Source organism: Bubalus bubalis, chromosome 18, assembly GCF_019923935.1.
Source record: "Bubalus bubalis isolate 160015118507 breed Murrah chromosome 18, NDDB_SH_1, whole genome shotgun sequence".
NCBI lineage: Eukaryota > Metazoa > Chordata > Mammalia > Artiodactyla > Bovidae > Bubalus > Bubalus bubalis.
Genome location: NC_059174.1, coordinates 24,700,682 through 24,719,996, shown reverse-complemented (window position 1 = coordinate 24,719,996; position 19,315 = coordinate 24,700,682). Strand labels below are relative to the sequence as shown.

General features: G+C 52.2%; 1 protein-coding gene across 11 annotated transcripts in view; it reads right to left on the bottom strand.

Annotated features, from left to right (window-relative positions):
* Window positions 1-986: 986 nt before the first annotated feature.
* NLRC5 (NLR family CARD domain containing 5) overlaps window positions 987-19,315 on the bottom strand; it is a 91,140-nt gene continuing 72,811 nt past the window's right edge. For 5 of the 11 annotated variants that reach the window (XM_044931897.2, XM_044931893.2, XM_044931890.2 and 2 more), the window contains 21 exons: window positions 19,034-19,123; window positions 18,536-18,601; window positions 16,492-16,575; window positions 16,334-16,417; window positions 13,747-13,833; window positions 12,941-13,018; window positions 12,056-12,139; window positions 11,669-11,749; window positions 10,027-10,110; window positions 9,399-9,482; window positions 8,647-8,730; window positions 7,197-7,280; window positions 6,729-6,812; window positions 6,359-6,442; window positions 6,141-6,218; window positions 5,342-5,425; window positions 5,183-5,254; window positions 4,846-4,929; window positions 3,359-3,442; window positions 2,953-3,036; window positions 987-2,021 (listed from right to left, as the gene is read on the bottom strand). In XM_044931897.2, coding sequence (XP_044787832.2) covers window positions 1,907-2,021; window positions 2,953-3,036; window positions 3,359-3,442; window positions 4,846-4,929; window positions 5,183-5,254; window positions 5,342-5,425; window positions 6,141-6,218; window positions 6,359-6,442; window positions 6,729-6,812; window positions 7,197-7,280; window positions 8,647-8,730; window positions 9,399-9,482; window positions 10,027-10,110; window positions 11,669-11,749; window positions 12,056-12,139; window positions 12,941-13,018; window positions 13,747-13,833; window positions 16,334-16,417; window positions 16,492-16,575; window positions 18,536-18,601; window positions 19,034-19,123 — 1,759 coding nt within the window. In that variant the 3' untranslated portion in view covers window positions 987-1,906. The other 6 variants (XM_044931896.2, XM_044931894.2, XM_044931895.2 and 3 more) reach the window with 6 other exon arrangements.

Genomic DNA, 19,315 nt, shown 5'->3' with positions numbered 1-19,315 from the left:
GCTCTCCACCTGCCACTTCAGACACCTCTCCACTTCATATGACATTCAGCCCTAAAAGAGGTATGTAATGAATGAGTATGTACAGATACTTTCTTCATCCTAGGGACTCAGTGTTCTTGCTCCCTGACCCCTCCAAAAGTCCTGGGAGGCCAGGGGTGTTCCTCACACGTAAAGGATCAGTTCCTGGCCTTGAGGGCTGGTGGCAAGGGGTCAAGTCACATTCCTTTCCATGCCCATCTGACTTCCAACGCCATATTCTTAATGTACCACCTGCCTGTGGAAACCTTTTAGCCAGGAGTTCCTAGGCTCTTACCAGGTCCAGGCAAGTAGCAAGAGGGAGGGGAGTGCTGGGCATGGTGACAACTAAGGGACGTGCACCACATCTAAAGGACACACTCAGATGTCCCCAGCGGATTACTCGAGTAGGAATGCTGGACTAGTACCTAAGAGAAACTGAAAGGTAAATCGGGGGTATAAGTTCCCAATTTAAAATATCGACAAATCAGAGAAGAGTGTAGATATATCGCAAGCCAAACAAAGACTGTTTTTAACACTAGGAGTTTAACAATAGCCTTATGGTACAGGTAAGCTCGGGCTTCCCTGGTAGCTCAGATGGTAAAGAATCGGCCTGCAATGTAGGAGACCGGGGTTCGATCTCTGGGTTGGGAAGATCCGCTGGAGAGGAAATGACAACCCACTCCAGGATTCTTGCCTGGAGAATTCCAGGGACAGAGGAACCTGGCAGGCTACAGTCCATGGGGTCGCAAAGAGTCGGACACGACAGGTAAGCTCTGGAGAGAGGAGGTGACTTACCTGTGATCACATGACCATGACAGGGTCTGGACCTGACCCCGCGTCTCCTGACTCCTGGGCTCATCTCAGCGTGTTTCTCTGTGTTCTGGCTGCTCTCCAGGCCCCAGGGTGGGGTGTGAACCATTTCTGACTTTGGCTAGGTGGTAGAACACATCAGACTAGAGACTAGAGGCTGGAAGATCACCCACATTTATTGGTCAAACTAGGCTTACAGTGCAGCAGGACCACCCTTGGCCGCTCTTGGAAGTAATGTGGATGCGGTGTAGCCGGCAGCCCCTGGGCGCTTGTGCAGATTGCGCTGAGGTAGTGGCTGGATCCAGCAGTCTTTCCTGACTGTCTTGACAGTCCCCACTCCCTGCACCCTTAGGCCTAGCTTCGTCCCTTACACCACACAGACTGGGCCTGTCCAAGGTCATGCTGGCACGACCTGGAGCTGGGCCCAAAGTCCTTGGAAATTAAGGGAAAGGGGGTGATCCAGTTTAAAGATGGGAAAACTGAGACTTGAGGCAGGAAGACACTCATTCAGAAGCCTTATGGCTAAATCCCTGGCTTGTCAGTGCTTGGACAGTCTCCCCAGCCCATTCTGGGCAGAAGACGTTCCCTGGTTTAGCTGCTCTGGAAATGCAATTTATAAATACAGATTTGGTCTTAAAAAGTAATAAATTAGATCTTGGACCAGCCTGAGGGAATATGGCCAGTCACATGGCACAAGACCTGGACATTTGTCACGTCTCATATATGCACCACCCATCACATGTAGTGCCGGGACCCATGCCATCGACCCACAGGCCACATTTCAGGTATCATGCAATGTCACATGGAATGTCGCCACGTGTGACCTTCCACATCACACACCACACCATGACACGCTCATTTTGCTTCATGTTCCTGACTAGTCATGCATGTCCCAAGGGATGTAGGGTAGTCATACTCCACTCTTTGTCACCAAAAATGTCCTCCCTGAAGACTGTTGCAGGAAAAGCGTGTTTCTCCCTCTTGATCCAGGGACAGCCAGCTTTTTTCATAAGCCCTCTATCCTCGTGGATGAAAACTGGCATCACTCGGCTGGATTCAAAGGGACTTGAGGGCACCATCAGGTACCCCGAGGGATGACCTGTGGCTGGTTGTCAAAGAAAGCAAAGTCCAGCCTGGGCTCCTGGTTCTGCAGATGCTGGGCCATGTCTGGGGGAATGCGGTTATTCCAGAGGCTGCCGGACACAGAGACAGACACTTAGCACTGGGCGCTGCTCACTTACCCTCTTCTCTCTGCCCTCTGTCCTACCTACAGATGGGGAAACCAAGGCTCCAAAGGGGAAGAGCTGCTGTCAGAGTTAGGTGGCAGGCAAGAGCAGGTGGAAGGCCAGCATGGCTGCCTTCGGGAGATGGTATCCCCCACGCTCACCCTAACTTCTTCCACTCCTTTTTTTTTTTTTTTGCTGCACTTTGCAGCATGCAGAATCTTAGTTCCTGGACCAGGGATTGAACCTGGGCCCCCTGAAGTGGAAGCATGGAGCTGTAACTACGGGATTACCAGAGAAGTCCCCTCCACTTTCTTCCCCAGAAGCTAGCCTCTTCCCCAGAGCCGTGCTCATATGACACATTGTATAAATGAGAAAAAAGCTCCCCTTCTTTATGACACCACTTCCATTGTCTGAAACTGTAGTAATATATTGAATTTTATAGAGAGAGACACTTCACTACCACTAGGAATGTAATACTTCTACTATGTGAATGGTGTCCCTTAGATGCTGTGCAGTATACAACCTATACAACTGGCCCTGATTACGGCTACCATGTTATGTGCTTACTATGTGCCTGGCATTGTGCTCGGGGCTTAATCTGATCATTTAGTCTGCAGAGCAGCTCTCTGAAGTAGGTACTATCACTACTGCCATTTTACAAATGAGGAAACTGAGACTCAAAGAGGTTGAGTTATTGATGTGAAATTGCAGTTGGTAACTGACAGAGCTGGGGTTTGATCCAGGTCTGCTTGCTGCCAAATCCCTGATGAGTGGGTCCAAGTCTCCTTTGATAACCCCCAATCCAGGTTCTGCCTCCTCCTACAGGAAGTCCTCTTACACTGAAGGGCTGGTGTGCTCACCCCACCCCCACCAGCCCTGCCCCGACAAGCCCTGTTACCGAATGACTTGGATGCCAGATCCCTGTGCCAGCCCTTCAGCCAGGAGCCAGGCTCCATAAGCTGTGATCCGATTTGTCTCCAGGCTTCCGGATGGACAACAAAGGGAAAGAGATTGACATGAGATGGGGAGGGGATGGCCTAGGGGCCTTCTCTATGTCTCTTCCCCGGGGCAAGGCTGGGGGACACAGGCTCCCCACACATCTGCTTAGAGAACTCAACATTCAACAGTCCAGTGGGAAGGCTGAAGACTGGGACACAGGAGAGCTAATGGACAAAGTGGGGAAGTCCAGGAGGGCTTCCTGGAGGCAGGGGCCTGACCCAGTGGCCTCCTGGCTTTCCCCAGGACACAGGGCCCCCTTTGGTCCTCCCACTCCTTTCTGGCTTCCCTATATGTGCCCATCATACTCCATTCTCTTCAGCCGGCCCATCTGCGGCAGGACCCGGGCCAGCTCAGCAGCTGCTTCATCCCCGAGCAGATTCCAGGACAGCCTGCAGGGTAGGGAGGGGTCCGAAAGTCAGCAGCAGAAGAGCCGTAAGGGGGAGACAAGGTGGCAATGGGGAGGGCTAGGGGGTGCTGTGCAGGCACCACAGAGGTGCCTGATGGGGACCTGTGTGCCCTCCCTGAAGACTGTACCAGGCACAGAGGGCTCCTCCCTACTCCCCCAACCCCATTCCCAAGCTGGTCATCCCACAGGAACCCAGACAGCTTAGGAGCTGGCTGTCCTGAGAGTTCAGGACACGTGACTGCGGAAACATCGGGATCTAAGCTTCCACCATGCACCTGCCTCCCTCCTGACTTTGCCACATCCATGCACCACCTGTATTATTATTTGTTTCACTTTTTTCTTTAAATCAGTCCTCTATCCCCTCTTTTATTCACTTTAAGAAATTCATCTTCAGAAACATCTATCACTACTATGAATGAGAAGCCTGTGTTGGGGACCCTAAACGGAAAGTAGTTACAAGGATAGCAACAGGGCAAACAATGGCATTCACTCCTAACTGGAACCTGGGTCCTTCCGGAAGTGCTGACCCCATGGTCTGCCCCCTGCTGGCTAAAAGGGGCAATCACCCGTGTTGGGTGAGTTAGCACTGATCTGAGACTTTCTCTTTGTTGTATAAAGTAATGAGAAGAATTAAAATCTTCAGGATGCAAGCCTAAAATCTTACTTAAGGAAATCGCATTTTCTTCTGCCATGCTCAGGGGCTCAGGTTGGCCCTGGCAGTCTAGTTTATCTCTGAAGCAATAGTGCCAGGCCCCAAGGTCCAAGCACCTCTGATTGCCAAGGGAGAGGTGGACACAGTCAGGGGGAAGGTCAGGGGGCTGCTGGTTTCAGTCACTCTTCACTACCAACAGGTGGTTTGAAAATCAAGACTCCATCAACCAGGTGGGGTGGTCCATCCAGATGCCTCCCAAAGGGAGAGTCAGGGGGAATGGTCCTGACCATCTAGCTCATCTCCATCTGGTCCACCTTCCCTCCCACCCTCCTTAGCTCGGGAAACAGGGGAAGAGGCTGAATGGCTTAGAGCAGGGGTCCCCAGCCTCTGGGATCTAATGCCTGATGACATGAGGTGGAGCTGATATCATAATACAAATAAAGTGTACAATACATGTAATGTGCTTGAATCATCCTGAAACCATCCCCCGCCAACGCCCACAGTCCATGGAAAACTTGTCTTCCAGAAAATTGGTCCCTGGAGCCAAAAAGGTTGGGGACCTTTGTCGGCTTAGACCAACAACACTTGCAGCTCAAGTGTTAAAGCTTCTTCGAGAGGAGGTTTGAGCAAGAATGACCTTCCCCATGTAAGACGGGAAGGTCTCCAGGGAGGAAGGAACCAGGCCCCCCGGTGGCTGCTCTTCCCAGCTCCGGGCTAGCCCCCCAAGCACTCACGTGATTTCTTCCAGGGCCAGACAGAGCACGAAGCTGGCGGCGAGGGGCTTGGCAGTCTGGTTGTCAATCTCACACGACACCAGGCTGGAGAGAAGAAGGGGATGGGATGGAGGTGTCTGAGTCAGGGGTGCCCCAGCCTGCAATCAGAGCAGGAGGGAGCAGAGTGGCTAGGGGCTGGAACATGCTGGGAGTCTTAAGAAAGTGCCCCCCCTTTTTTGTCCCAGGCTCCCCCTATACCTGAGGTCTCTGTCACTTCAAAAGCCTTCCCAGGTGTCAAGCTCAGCCAAAGAAGGGCTGCCTGCCACAGCACCCCAGCTGGTCAGAGCAGGCTACTTACTCAAGCTTCCGGAGCACTGGGAACCCCTGATGGAAATGTGGGACCCCTCCGGCCAGGCTGTTCTCTGACAAGCTGCAGGGCAGGGGAGACAGCCGTGAGAGGAAGCCCCAGACCCTCCCCGGCCTGTCCCTCTGCCCAGGTTCCAGGGCGCCTACTCACCTGATCTCTTCCACGTGTGGGCATCCATCCAGGGCCTGGCCCAGACTCAGCACCCCCTCTGGGCTCAGATGGCTGGATGGCAGGCTGGGGAAAGGGAAGGGGTGAGGGCAGCCTGGAGGGGCAGGTATGGGGATTGGGAGGGGCTAGATCCCCCCAGCCTCAGCCTGTCTCAGGCTGCATTGCCAGACCTTAGACTCTCTCTGGGTAACTGCCACCCCAACCCCCCTCCCCCAACACAGGACATGGGTGGGTATCAAGGGGCCCTGGCTTTGGGATCTGAGATCCCAAGTTCAAGGCCTGGCTCCTCCATGTATGAATAGGGTAATAGGGTAAGCTTTCCATACTTCTCCTGGCTTTAGTTCCCTTGCCTGGAAAATGGAGCCGGTAGAAATCGCAGTCTCACAGGGCTCAGATGAGACCCTGTACATAAACTGCAAAGTGCCGAGGCCATGCTGCGGGGCGCTTAGCTCCTGCATAGCCCTTTGCTGGCACTTCCTCCTTTACCCTCGGAGACTGGCTCACAGGGCACACCAAGCTGGGATCCTTGTTCTTTTACAGACGAGGAAACCGAGACGCAGAAAGGGCAGGGGCTTGGCCAAATGCTGGTGGCTGAGTCTGGATTAGGCTGGGTCCCCTGATTTCCTGGTCTCAGAGGTAGGGCAGCTAGCCCCAGGACACATCCCAGTTTCTCCTACGGCAGGGCCGTTCAGCGATGGGGCCTTGATCCCCTAGTGCTCCTGGCGGGGGTGGGGGGAGCTTCCCGCTAACCCTGCACACACCACAGACAGGGGCCACTCACTGCAGGACCCTCAGGTGCCGGGGCAGCCCCTTGGCCAGACCCAGGGCTGTGCAGTCTCCCAGGGCATTGCTGCCAAGCCTGGAAAAAGAGGGGATGAAATTGAGCACCAGGCTGGCCCCTCTCCAGACCCCTGCCCTGTGCCTAGTTGCGGACCCAAGCGCCAGGTGGGCCACAAGGATACAGAGGGCAGAGGGCAACCCACCCGGGCAGACACTCACATCAGCTCCTCGAGGTGCCTGCAAAGGGTGAGAGATTCTGCCAACCGTGCTCCACCTGCTGGGCCGATGCCATTTGCTGAGAGGCTGAAGAGGGGCAGATGTCAGACTCTTGACTCCCTTATCCCTCACCCCACCACATCCGCTGGGCCCCCCACCACCCACAGCACCCACAGTACCCCCACCACCCACTGATGAGGCAGAGAGACCCAGAGAGGAGCAGGGGCTGGGCTGGCTCAAGGTCCCTGAATCAGTAGTGCCAGGAGGTAACCAGCCCCACTGCCTGAACACCAGGGTTAGGGGAGGAAGCCACAGTCTCCCCAGACCATAGCGTGGTTGCCAAGGGCCGCTGTCTGGAGGGCCGGCCACTCACTCTATCTTCCTGAGCTCAGGGAGCCCCGGCAGGACAGCAGCTAAGTCCTGGGCACCGGTGTTTCCGATCTGGTTGTGGCTCAAGCTTGGGGAGAGAACAGCAGGAGAACCGGAAGTGTCAGCTCGCCACCCATCTCATCTCCATCCCAGAAGAGGAGGCTGGAGTCTAGAGAAGGGCCTCAAGCCACACTGGTAAGTCCCCTCACCCTATGTTGGATGAGGATTCCAAACTCTTGTCTTCTGTTTAGGATGATCCCCCTGGTGTCTGACCTAAATCCTTCTCGCTGCAATCAATATCCTATATCCTATCTTTGGGTCTCCCAAGATCCTGGGTCTGGGGTTATGCAGTATAGAAGTGGGTGAAGGCAACAAGACTAAGAAGTGGAGAGTGTCCTCAAGGAGCCCCTTACTTTTGTCACCTTCCCCTGCCAAAGTTGTCTTGGGTCCGGGGGAGGGACAGGTAACTCACCTCAGCTCCTCCAAGCTGGTGGCAGCTCTGAGAGCCTTCGAAAGGTGGCAGCAGCCGACGTCATTGATGTTGCTCCTGCTCAAACTGGAGAAGCAGGGCCAAGAGGCCTCAGTCAGGAGTAAAGGCACTTGCAAGTGCTGTGCTAAGCATGTTACAGTTCGCAAAGCCTTTACACATCCAGGAACTCATACACCAGTCACAAAACTTTCAGGGGATGGGAATGGGCAAGGTGGGCAGACTGTACCCAATATCCAGATGACAAATCAGAGGCCCAGGGAGGAGCTGTAATGGGCCAAAGACTCCCAGGGACTCACAGGCAAGGTGGAAATGGAAGCCCAGAGCCGTTGGCCTGGAACAGTAGCCTCATTTTTTGGTTTGGCCAGGCTTCGCCTCAATACCCGAGTCGGGGATCTTGGCCTGAATGTCAATATCATGTGTCTCTTACAACTCACCCTGCTCTAATCTATACAAATAGTGGGCTTTTCCTTAAACGCATTCAATTTATGGTCTTTTCTGCACTTGACCACACCCTGCCTCTGTTGAGTAGCAGGGGATGGGGGTCAGGGGTGGGGGAGGGTAGGTGGGGGTGGGAGGGACAGTGGGGAACCAAACGAAACAGCTGACACCAAGTATTAGTCTGAGGGTTGTTTTGCTGTCTTTTGTTTTGCAAATTTCTAGGGAGCCTCCTTTAGGTGAATTAATTTAGGGTGAAATGACCTGGTCCCCCAAACTCTCTGAGCTCATATCCTACGTGCTCCACCCTGTCTTGGGTTTGTTTAGAGTCACGATATTTCCTGTTTTGAAAGACTACACGAAAAGAACATGGGCTATTTGTTTATCAAAGTGGCCAGGGGCACAGGGTAGATTATCAAGGTCATCAGCTCTGAGACTAGACTGTCACAAGTCAAAGTGGGGTCAGTGGCCCCCAGAATGGGCATCCCTTGGGAGCTTCAAATGCTGAATCTAGGCCACCCACATCATGAATCAGAAACAAGAACAAGAACACAGGATGAATTTGTGCACATGGAGGGCTGTCCTAGGGCTTGGGCCCAGCCCCTTCTGGCCATTCTCTAGGAAGAGGCTGATGTGTGTGTGCTCAGCCGCTCAGTCATGCCCAACTCTTTGCAACCCCATGGACTGTTACCCGCCAGGCTCCTCTGTCCATGGGATTCTCCAGGTGAGTGTACTGGAGTGGGTTGCCATTTCCTCCTCCAGGGGAACTTCCCAACCCAGGGACCGAACCCACGTCTCCTGAATTGCAGGCGGGTTCTTTACTCATTGAGCCACCTGGGTAGTGAAAGGCTGTGACACGGACCTGGGAGGGCACAGGAATGTCCCGAGGACGGGAGCCATGGCGTTTCTCAGGAAGGTGCCCCAGGGCTTCCCTGGACGGGTGGTCCCAGCAAAGCTGGGCAGCATGCCCCCCACTCACTCCCGTGGGGTCACTCACCGGAGGCTCTGCAGGAGTGTCATGTGGCCTAGTCCTTGAGTGAGCACAGCCAGGGTGGAGCCGCCCAGTGGCAGGTGGCTGAGGCTGGAGGAGAGGAGGCCACAGGAGGACTTAGCATAGTGGGCTTGGGTCCCCAACATGGACCCCGAGTGCTCGGCAATGACCAGTGATCTCCAAGACAGCCACGTAGTATTTAAAAAATAACTGTACAAACAAAACTGCACTGGGAAATTCAAATGCTGTTTCTCTGTACAAATGATTAAGATCATCCAGGCAGCAATTCTATGCTCTGAATCACACTGGACCCAGACTACTGATTGGTAAGCAGAGCGACCACGTATCGAGCACATACCAAGGGCCATGTAGAGATGATGTGATACACAATCATCTCCGTTTTACAGATGAGGAACGCTGCCTGAGGATGAAGTCAAGTAGGGGAGACAGAGAAAGAAAGAAAAAGAGGATCAAATACAGAACCTGGATCCAGCCAAGCCTGAAGTCAGTTGCCTTGTCATTTTCCATGATATGAGTTAATATAGTTCTGGGTTGGGTTGCTTTGAGTGAGTGTTCTGTTTCTTATGAGCAAGTATTTTAGTTAACACTCAAGAGCCAGGTAAGGAAGTAAAAAGGGAGGGCGTTCAGCTCACCTGTGTCCATCAAGGACAGTGACAGTCGTGTTCATAAGAGATACAATAGTTTTGAGGCATGCTCCCAACACCCCGCCCCCACCCCCATTAACCACGACCACTTACTCAAGTCTCTTCAGCCTGCACTTGCCCTCAAGGGCCCCCAACAACACCTTGGTGCCCTCGTCTCCAAGTTGATTGTTAGACAAGCTGGAGGGGACCAAGCATGAGATAAGGGTTAGAAAAGCCTGCCCAGCCCCTGGAGCTGAGCTGTCTCATCAGCGCCTCCACACCCTCTGAGTCACCCCTAGGAGACTAGCTCTGGGTCTGAAGGTCCCAGACCACGCTTCCTATCCAGGCTCCATGGGGGCATTCCTGGCCCCAAGGGACACGTACACACACACATTCAATGATACCTTCTGCCTCTAAGCTCTCTCTGTACCCAATACCACTCTAGACAGAGAAAGGTGATGAGCCCCAGTTTACAGATGAGGCTGTAGGTCTACTCTAGTCTAAGTCTAGTCCAAGTCTAAAGAGGCACAGTTACTTGTTCAAGGTCACTCTGAGTGACTGATAAAGTCGGGACCAAGAATGCAGCGCTCAGCCTTCTCTAAACCACACTCAGAGTTGCTGGCCTTCATCAGGGAAAAAAGTAATAGTCTGAAGTCCCACCACCCACTTTAGCAAAGGCCCAACTGTCCTCTCCACCCCGTCCCTCAGCTGGGTTCCCAGACCCTTCCAACCCATGACTCACTCTAGCTCCTCCAGAAGGTGACAATGGCTTAGACCAGATGTCAGGAGGGCTAGCCCCTTGGAGCTCACACAGCTGGAGGTCAGCCTGGTGGAGGTCAAAAGGCAGCAGGTCAGAGAGGAGCTCTGGGTCTGGGAGCTCTGATGGTAGTGGCAGAAGGCAGGGAGGTAGGTGTGGGGAGTGGTTCCTGGGGCAGTGGGAGGGGATTCACCTTCCCTTCATAAACCTCTCCCATCAGGCAATCATTAAGTCAAGATACAGGTTGGAGGCAGGAACATAGACGAGTTGAATAGTTCTTTAAACCAGTCATTCAGGTAGCAACTTCACAATGTCTGCCATAATCAGGCATCGCGTGTAAAATCTAGCTAATTACCCTCACTTCCCACAAGCCCTGCATCTTTATTTAAACAACAAAAAAGCATAGCAAGTACTAGAGAGGGTGTTTAAAGGTATAGTGCCACCAAAAGGAGAATTTCCCCTGATGCAGTTGGTTTAAAAGAGAACTGACAGTTAGAAAAGCTCCATTTTGCAACCATTATACTGATATTTGATTCAGGCAGGAATGATCAATGGTTGACAAAATTTGTGAGTGCAAGTTTGAGGGAGAACCGGATATTTACATTGTCTTCAAGTGTCTTCCTACCAGATAATTGGTTAATTACAAAGGGGAAAACAGTAGCTTTGTGAGCGAAGAAACCTGGCAGACACCCCGCCTTAACCAGGCGATCACAGTTAACATCACGGGTAAGGAGACAAGCAGACATCATGTGCTTCCCAATGTGGCACACGTGATGTGTTCCTGAGAAGAACACAGCAGCATCTCTGTGATATTCCTTGCCCCGGAGGCAGGAACTGAAGCCGGAGGAAACAGCAGAGAAACTCAAGCACAAGGGCGTTCTGATACAAAACATTAATAACTGGAGTAGAAATGTCATGACAGTATCATGAAACACAAAAAAGGGCTGAGGACACATTCCAAATTGGAGGAGACTAAAGAGAGATGACACAGTGTGTGATCCTGGATGGAATCTGGGACTGGAAAAAAAAAAAAAAAAAAAGCAATAAACATGACTGGGACAAACTGGCAAAACTGGAATATGAACTGCAGTTTAGGTAACAGTAGGGTATCAATGTTAAATTGCCTGAATTTCATACTTTTACTGGATTAGGGGAGAGAATGTTCTTGTTCTTAGGAAATTCACTGAAATATCAGGGGTCAATAGGCATGATTATGCAACTTACTTTCAAATGGTTCAGAAAAAGAAAGTGGGGGCGGGGCGGAGAGAGGGGAGGGGTGAGGAGGAAGGAAGAAAAGAGCAAACGTGAGAAAATAAAGACGAGGAAGGCGAAGTTTGGAAAAGGGCCTCTGGGGCTTCTTCTCAGTCTTCTTGCAAATTTTCTATGAGTTTGCAATTACTTTGAAATAATAAAGAAAAGAAAAAGAAAGAGCACGGACAAGGCACTGCTCCTCGCCACGTGGCCATGTTGATGACCATGCACCCGAGCATCATCTCCAGGACTGTGTGGAGTCCCAGGCCATGGGAGGGGGACAAGGAGCTCCTTTGAGCCCAGGGTTGGAGGGAACAGGAAGTGTGGGGGTGGAGGATGAAAGAGGTGTTCCTGAGTGAAAGTCTTGTCCACATACCGGAAGTTCTTCAGCTCAGAGAGGGACAGGAGGCTTTGCAGCAGCCGAGAGCTGGCATCGCAGAGGTTCACCTGGGACAAGCTGAAAAGGTCCAAGCATATTCCAGAGGATTTCAGGCTGAACACACTTCAGGGATCAACATAGGGATGGGGAGGCCAAGAGAGGGGGAAAGGCCCCACCAAGGAGCTCCCAATGGGGCAGGACTCCCCTATGCCACCCTAGGGCTCTCCCGCACAGGCCCAATGAGAGAAGCAAGAATGCCGGGCTTAGCATGGCCCCAGGCTCTGTTCATCCCCATCCCGCCCTGGCCAACCTCTCACCTATGGCTTAAAGCAGGCACTGGGGTCAACCAGAGAACTCAGGGCCGCAGTGTTTCAGGGTACTGACCTGAGCTGCCGCAGCCGGGCACATGTCTCCATCAGCTTCCTGGTGAGGAGGTTTTGGTGGGTTCCCAGGTCACAGTGAGCCAGCCTGGAGGTGGAGAGGGAAGCAGCCGTCTGTAAACACCTGGGTCAGTATTGAGGACTCAGTCCCTGCCTGCAAGGAGTGTGTCTGAAGGTGGTAAATAAACGCTAATCAAATAAGGTCCCACAGTTTGCCGGTCGGCCATGGGAAGTCCTGTGAAGGAGCGGTCCATATGGGGGCCTGGCACGGCTGTGCAGGTTGGTCACTGCACGAGGGGGGTCCAACCAAGGAAGTGGGTCGGGGCTGAGATCCAGGCATGGTCTATGCTTCACAGTGTACACATGCAGGGCTGCACTCACCCCAGAGAGGTGACTTTTTAGTTTCCATAAATGTGCTATATGGATCAGAGGAGCTGTGAGCCCAGGCGTCTATGAGAGTGGATAAAGGGAGGACTTGACTAAGTCTGGGTGGTTGCAGGGACCTCCCTGAGATGATGGCATTCAAGCTGAAACCTGAGGATGGGATTGAGTTAGCCAGGTGAAGAAGGATGAAGAAGGAAAGAGAGGAGAGAGCATGCTGAGTGGGGGGAACAGCCTGTGCAAAGGCCTTGAGATCAAAGGGAGAAAGGTGGTGTTTGAGGACTGAAAGCTAGCGGGGATGGCTAGAACTGAGACCAGGGTTTGGGGTGGGGATGGACAGTGTGGAGAGGCAGGTCAGGCCAGGTCTCATAGGCCACGGAGAGGCTTTAGGCATCAAAGAATTCTGAGTAGGGCTATGAGAAATATTGGTAAGAAGCGGCATTGTCCCTCCTCTCCCTCCCCATCACCATTCAACCTCTTTCTTGGGGTCCCAGGTACTAGGTCCTACCTGAGGGCCACGGCTTCTGGGTTCTCCTGATGGGGAAATTCCAGCTGGATACAGAGCTGTTGCTGGGTCTCAGAGATGCTGAGGAGGGAAGGGGGGGGGTCAGTGTGAGGTCCACAGGAGCTTCCCCTGTAGGCTGTGCTGGGACTGGGCCACTCAGCTGACAGCTCCCAGACCCAGTGGGGATCCAGACACAGGTCAATGGAACACCAAAGCCTTTGCTCTTGGCTAATCCATGGGATTCTGGTGCCTCTGGTCACAGGGCCATGGTGTGCGTTGCTGTCACCAGGGGCCACTTCCAGACAACCAGCACGGACTCCCGGCAGTGTCCATCTGGGACCTGACAGCCCATTGTCTTGGATCTAGGGTTGCCTTCCTCTCTCCAGCACTGCTGCCTAAATACTGCACAAGTCCCAGCAAGTATGTGTGGCGGTGTTTAGTTGTGTCTGAGTCTTGTGATCCCATGACTGTAGCCCATTAATCTCCTCTGTCTATGGGATTCTTCAGGCAAGAACACTCCAGTGGGTTGCCATTTCCTTCTCCAGGGGAATCTTCTCAACCCAGGGATTGAAACCAAGTCTCCTGCATTGGCAGGCAGATTCTTTACCGCTGAGCCATCTGGGAAGCCCAACAAATATGTGTAGCCCCTCTCATACGTCCCAGGAGCTCCTGCCATCTTGGGGACCCAGAGAACCCACTAGGGACCCAGCTATGACACCAGAGGACAAGAGACCAATGGCTACATAAGGGGTGATCCCAGTGGTCATGGAAAGATGAAAGAACCTGAGGGGCCTCCTTCCTGGACTTACCTTATTCCGGTGATGTTGCCTGAGGCCTGGGCACAGACTTCCAGCAGCGTGAGCACCCCGGCTCTGCCCACCCACGGCTCTTCCACCCTGTCAGAGAGGCGACGGTAACAGCTGCTCAGCCCTGTCTGACTCTGCGGCCCCATGGAGCCCGCCAGGCTCCTCTGTCCATGGGATTCTCCAGGCAAGAATACTGGAGTGGGTTGCCATGCCCTTCTCCAGGAAATCTTCCCAAGCCAGGGATCAAACCCAGGTCTCCTGCACTGCAGGCAGATTCTTTACCGTCTAAACTACCAGGGAAGTCAGAGGTGGACACAAAGGTGTCCCTTGTGGGGCGAAGGTTCCCCCAAGGTTAGTGTGGGAGGGGAGGAGAGTACTAAGGGTTGGGGGTAGGGGGCAGCTAGAGGCTTCTTGGGTTTTGCTGAATAACAATAAAATAAACTTAAAAATTTGGCATAAGCATAAAACAGAAAATTAACATCCTTGTTCCAACCATTCAAAGAGAAATTTTTAAAAAAAATAGTACTTTTACGTTTAGAAAAAGTCTATATAATATCACGTTGCAAAGATAAGGAAATTAGACTATCTATAAGACATGATCCCAATTTTGTATTTCAAAAAAGGGAAAATATATATAGAAACACATATGGTGAAAAAGAGGGAGATAGAGCTATGAGAAAAATATATTAAATGTTAATGATGATGGTATCAATTGCAGAATTCTCCTGGATGGTTTTCTTTTGTAGTTGTCAATATTTTCTGAACTTCCTACAATGTGCTTGGATTAATTTAGAAGAAGGAAAAAAGAGAGTTATTTAAAATATTGCTGCTTTTAAAGTTATGTTGAATTTTTTTTTCAAAGCACTATTTTCTTATGTTCTTCTGGATTTTCCACAAACTTCTATGAGGAGTACATATTATTTTTAGAGTAAGGCAAGTTTTAAGTAAAAATATTATTTGGGGTGATCCAGTGCTTCTGTGTATATACCCCAAAGAACTGAAAGCAGAGATGCAAACAGACATGTGTACAGATACATCAGAGCAGCATATTCACAACAGCCAAAAGGTGGAAGCAACCCAAATGGCCACGGATGGATGAATGGGTAAAGAATGAATGGGTAAATGAATGTGGCTTATATACATGGTGGAATATTATTTAGCCTTAAATAGAAAGGAGATTCTATAAGAGGTACAATAAAGATGAACCCTGAGGATATTGTGCTAAGTGAAACAGACCCATCACAAAAAGACAAATACTGTACGATTCCACTTGGTTAAGTCACGGAGAGGGGTCGGATCCATAGAAACAGAGAGTAGAAAGGTGGTTGCTAGGGGTCGGGGAAGGAGGCACGGTGGGGGCCTTAACGGGCAGTGAGTTTCAGTTTTCATGAAGTGTTTCGGTTGTACAAAGTGAATGTTACTTAACTCTACTGAACTGTACACTTACAAATGGTTAAGATGGTAAACTTTGTTATGTGTATTCTACCAGGATTTTAAAAAATGTCATGCTGGGGAACAACCAGACTTCATGTGCCTCATCAGCGGCGGCATTGGGAAGTGCACAGCCTTGACCGCCAAGTAGGTATTTTGGGACACAGATATGTAACTGAATCTCACGGAGCCTTTCCAGTTCTAGGAAAGTCAGGGGTTAAGAGGAACAAACTCACTGACCTCACAAGGAAGCACTGGACAGAGCCAGAAAGTGGCCCAGGGGACTGGTTTTCTCAACAAAACCGGACCACCAGGGAAGTGCCTGGGTGTCGAAGTTTCCTTTTTTTCCTGAAGTCCCCAAGTACAGATCACCCATTAAAAAAGTCCAAAGAGCTGTCACCTCTTTGTCACAAAAATGTGGACCTTGATGGGATCCTGGATCCAAAGAGCCAGCTGTCCCATATGGGGGCAGTGGGAAATTTCAGACTGGCTTGGCTAATACCCTAAGGACTTGTTACTCATTTTTGTAGGGGTCCTAATTCAACTGTGGTTATGTAGATAACGTCCTTATTTTTTTAAGACTTGCAGTGAACTCTTTTGGCGTGATAGTTTATGAGATCAATAACTTATCTTAGTTAAAAAATACAAAGCAAATATGGAAAAACATGAACTGTCAAACCTAGGTGATGATGAGTTTTCAAAATTGCTTTTCTACTTTCTGGAATCTTCTCTGTTTTTCTGAAAGTTTTCAAAAGATCAGAGTGAACATATTTGTTACATGTTATTTCTGACCTTGGCTGGGTGTCTTTTATTTTTATGGCCATGTGGTGGGGCATGCGGATCTTAGTATCCTAACCAGGGATCACACCTGTGCCCCTGCAGAGGAAGTACGGAAAGTCCCCGGGTATCCTTTTAAGTCTCCTTTTTTTCTGAAGTCCTCAAGTACAGGTCCTACCTTGGATTGGAGGTGGGGGAGCTTTTCTGCACCTGAAGGGGTTTCTGGGACTAATGGGGTGGGGGGGCCTCTGCATCCAGATGGCAGGGTTCTGGATGCAGGAAATGGCTAAGACTGTGACCTTGGAGGAAACTCTTCTTCAGAGCCCACTTCTGCCCTCCATTCCTACCACAGTCCCCTCCCAGAGTCACGGGCAGGCAGTACCTGAGAGTGAGCACCCCCGTCGGCCACGTTAGCAGACCCAGGAGGACGATCAGCTGCTCCAGGCCCGGGAAACACCAGGTCAGCCTGTGGACAGAGGTCGTTCTGGCAGGGAGCCCCCACCCCTCAGCTGCCCCCATGGGCTGGGCCCAGTCACTCACGTGAGCTCCGCCAGCTGCAGGGCCTGGCTCAGGCTGGCGGCCAGTCTGGGCATGTGCTCTGGCTTGAAGTGGCACTTGCTCAGCCTGAGGGCAGAGGGCAAGGGGCAGAGCTTGGGCAAAGCCTGTCGGGACTACAGTCCTGCTGTCCCCCAGCTTCCCTCAGGACCCATGGGGGAGCCCCCCCTGGGTGCAAAGGCCTGGACCAGGACCTGAAAAAAGGCCCAAGTGCAGCCTGTGCTCTGGGAGCTTCTCTTTGGAGAGACCACCTCCCAAGAAAGTGCTAGAGTCATCGCTCACTGAGCCCTGACTCTAAGGCCGGCCCTGGCCCAGCCTCTGGGTGCACCCCGTGAGCAAGCAGGCATGCCTGCCTTACGTGTGGCATCAAACTGAACCCCAATGGCATCACCTACAGGCAAAAAGACTGACCAACCCAAGGACGCACAGTTGGAAAAAAGCAGCGACAGATTTGGGTTTCAATCCAAGTCAACCTGACTCCAGCCCCTAAACCTGTAACCACTTCCCTAGTCTCCAGGCCCACCCTACTCCAGGCTCCCTTGGGTGAGGGGGGCGGGGTGGGGCTGGGATACTTGCTATGGCCCTGTCCTCCCAGGGCCCAGCCTGTGTGGCCAGCACACAGGCCCCGGAGCACTGTCTCACAGACGGGCTGAAAAGAGAGCCCAGCACAGCACAAGAGGGCCGCTCCCTCTCACAGGACAGGGGCCACCGGAGGCATCAGGAAGGGCTGACATGTGAGCTGGGTCATACAGCATTGGGAGAATTTGATTTCAGAAAAGGCAGGGAAGAGAATGCCAGGCTGAGTGCCCAGAAGCAGGGATACTTCATCAGGCAGTGCGTGCTTGGTAAACAAAGATCCCTTGTGGCTGAATCTGTGTGCACACATGTGGTATATGAGTGGTGTGTGTGATGTGTGCATGTTATGTGTGGTGTGTACAGGGGATATGTCTGGTGTGCGTGCATGTGTGTGATGTATTATGCTGCGTGTGTGTGTGTGTGTCTGTGTGTGGTATGTACATATTTGGTGTGAGGGTGGTGTGTGTAGGGGGGTGGGAGAAGTGAGGGAGAACACGGCAGGAGGTGGCAACCAGATCAGACTCTGCGAAGACCAGGCTAAGGATTTGAAATTTATCCTCAGGGCACTTGGGAGCTACTGCAGGGCTCAGAGCAGTGGAGTACCACAGTCAGACGTGCATGCTGGGAAAGTCCCTCTGGGGGCTGCGGGGGGATTGGAGGAGGCCTGGTCAGAGGCAGGGGACCAATTCAGAGGCCACGATCACAGGTGAAGCAAGACATATAGAGAAACTCACCCAAGGCTGAGAAAGACAGAGCCTGAGGCTACCAGGGGGGAATTACATAAAAAATAACTGATACAGCACTCAAATAAGGCAGGTCTTTTCCAGGTACTTGAAACACATTTACTCATTTAATCCTCACAATAACCCTAAAAGGTAGGTCTCACTCTTATTCTCATTTTACAGGTGAGGAATTTAGACAGAGCGGTCAAGTCACTGGTCCAAGGTCACACAGCTATTAAGTGGTAGAGCGGAAGAAGAGAAAGGGTTAGTCACTAACTCGAGTCCAACTCTGCGACACCATAGACTAGCCCACCAGGCTCCTTGTCCTCAGGGATCCTCCAGGCAAGAACACTGGAAGGGGTTGCCACTCCCTTCTCCAGGGGATCTTCCCGGCCCAGGGATCAAACCTGCATCTCCTGCATTGGCAGGTGGATTATTTGCTGAGATCTACCCCAAGAGGGTCCAGAGTCTGACTGTTTAACTCAGAAACCTCCAGACTCAGTTAGGCTGTGGCTAAGGCACACAAACACCACTCGAAGGCCTGGTCCAGGAGCTGAAGGTATGGGGAGACTGGGGGCAGATGTAGGACAGACAAACCCAGGCGGTAGCTCCAGGCAGGGTGTGTGAAGGAGGAGGGGACCCTGGGAGGAAGGAGGCATGGAGGCCACCACAGGGTCAGCCGCCTATCCCTGGTTCCCCTGCCTTTCCCGTCACCCCAGACCACAAATTACCTCAGTGTTTTCCCAGCCTCCTCCTGTCGGGAGAAGTGAATCTGGAAGCTCTGCTTGGAGCCCAGGCTGCAGAGAGAGGGGTGTATGGAAGCCCAAGGCCCAGCCTTGCCAGCGTCCCTAGGACCCAGGTGCCAGGGGGTACAGGGAGGGATGGGGGCTGGGTCCACAGGGGCACGGGAGGGTAGAAGCCACGGGAGAGACCCTTGCTGACCAGAGGAGACCCCCACCTCCTCCTTCGAAGATGCTAAACCTGGCGTTTCCCCACCCGGTGGCCTCCCTGGGCCCCATGCGTGCGCACACGGGCCTCAGAAGATGGAAACTGTGATCCCACAATCAGTGAACTCTGAGACTCAGAGAGACTCAGAGGTTGCTCCAAGTCATACAGACAGAGGGCCACTGAGCATGCAATCAGTGAACCTGCTGCAGGAAGGGAGATTGGGTCCCTAAGCTGGGTATATCCTTCCCCATCATCAGCAAGCGGCACCAATGTTTCCTTACTTCACTGAGGCCTCCCGGACACGTGGACAGGAGGGGAGAGCCTCCACCAGGCACAAGACGCTTTCCTGAGACATACTGTTGTGGCTTAGACTAGAAGAGAAAAGAGGTTCAGGATGAGGGGTGAGGCAGCACCTCAGTGGAGCCCTGCCCAGCCCCTTCACCTCCTCCATTCCAGCTGTCATTTCCTAGAGGGGAGTCCTCAGTGTCCAAGTCTCCATCCTCAAGTTGGAAACACTGAGGTCCAGAGAGAAGCCAGAGGGGCGCTATCGCCACCCTGGCAGG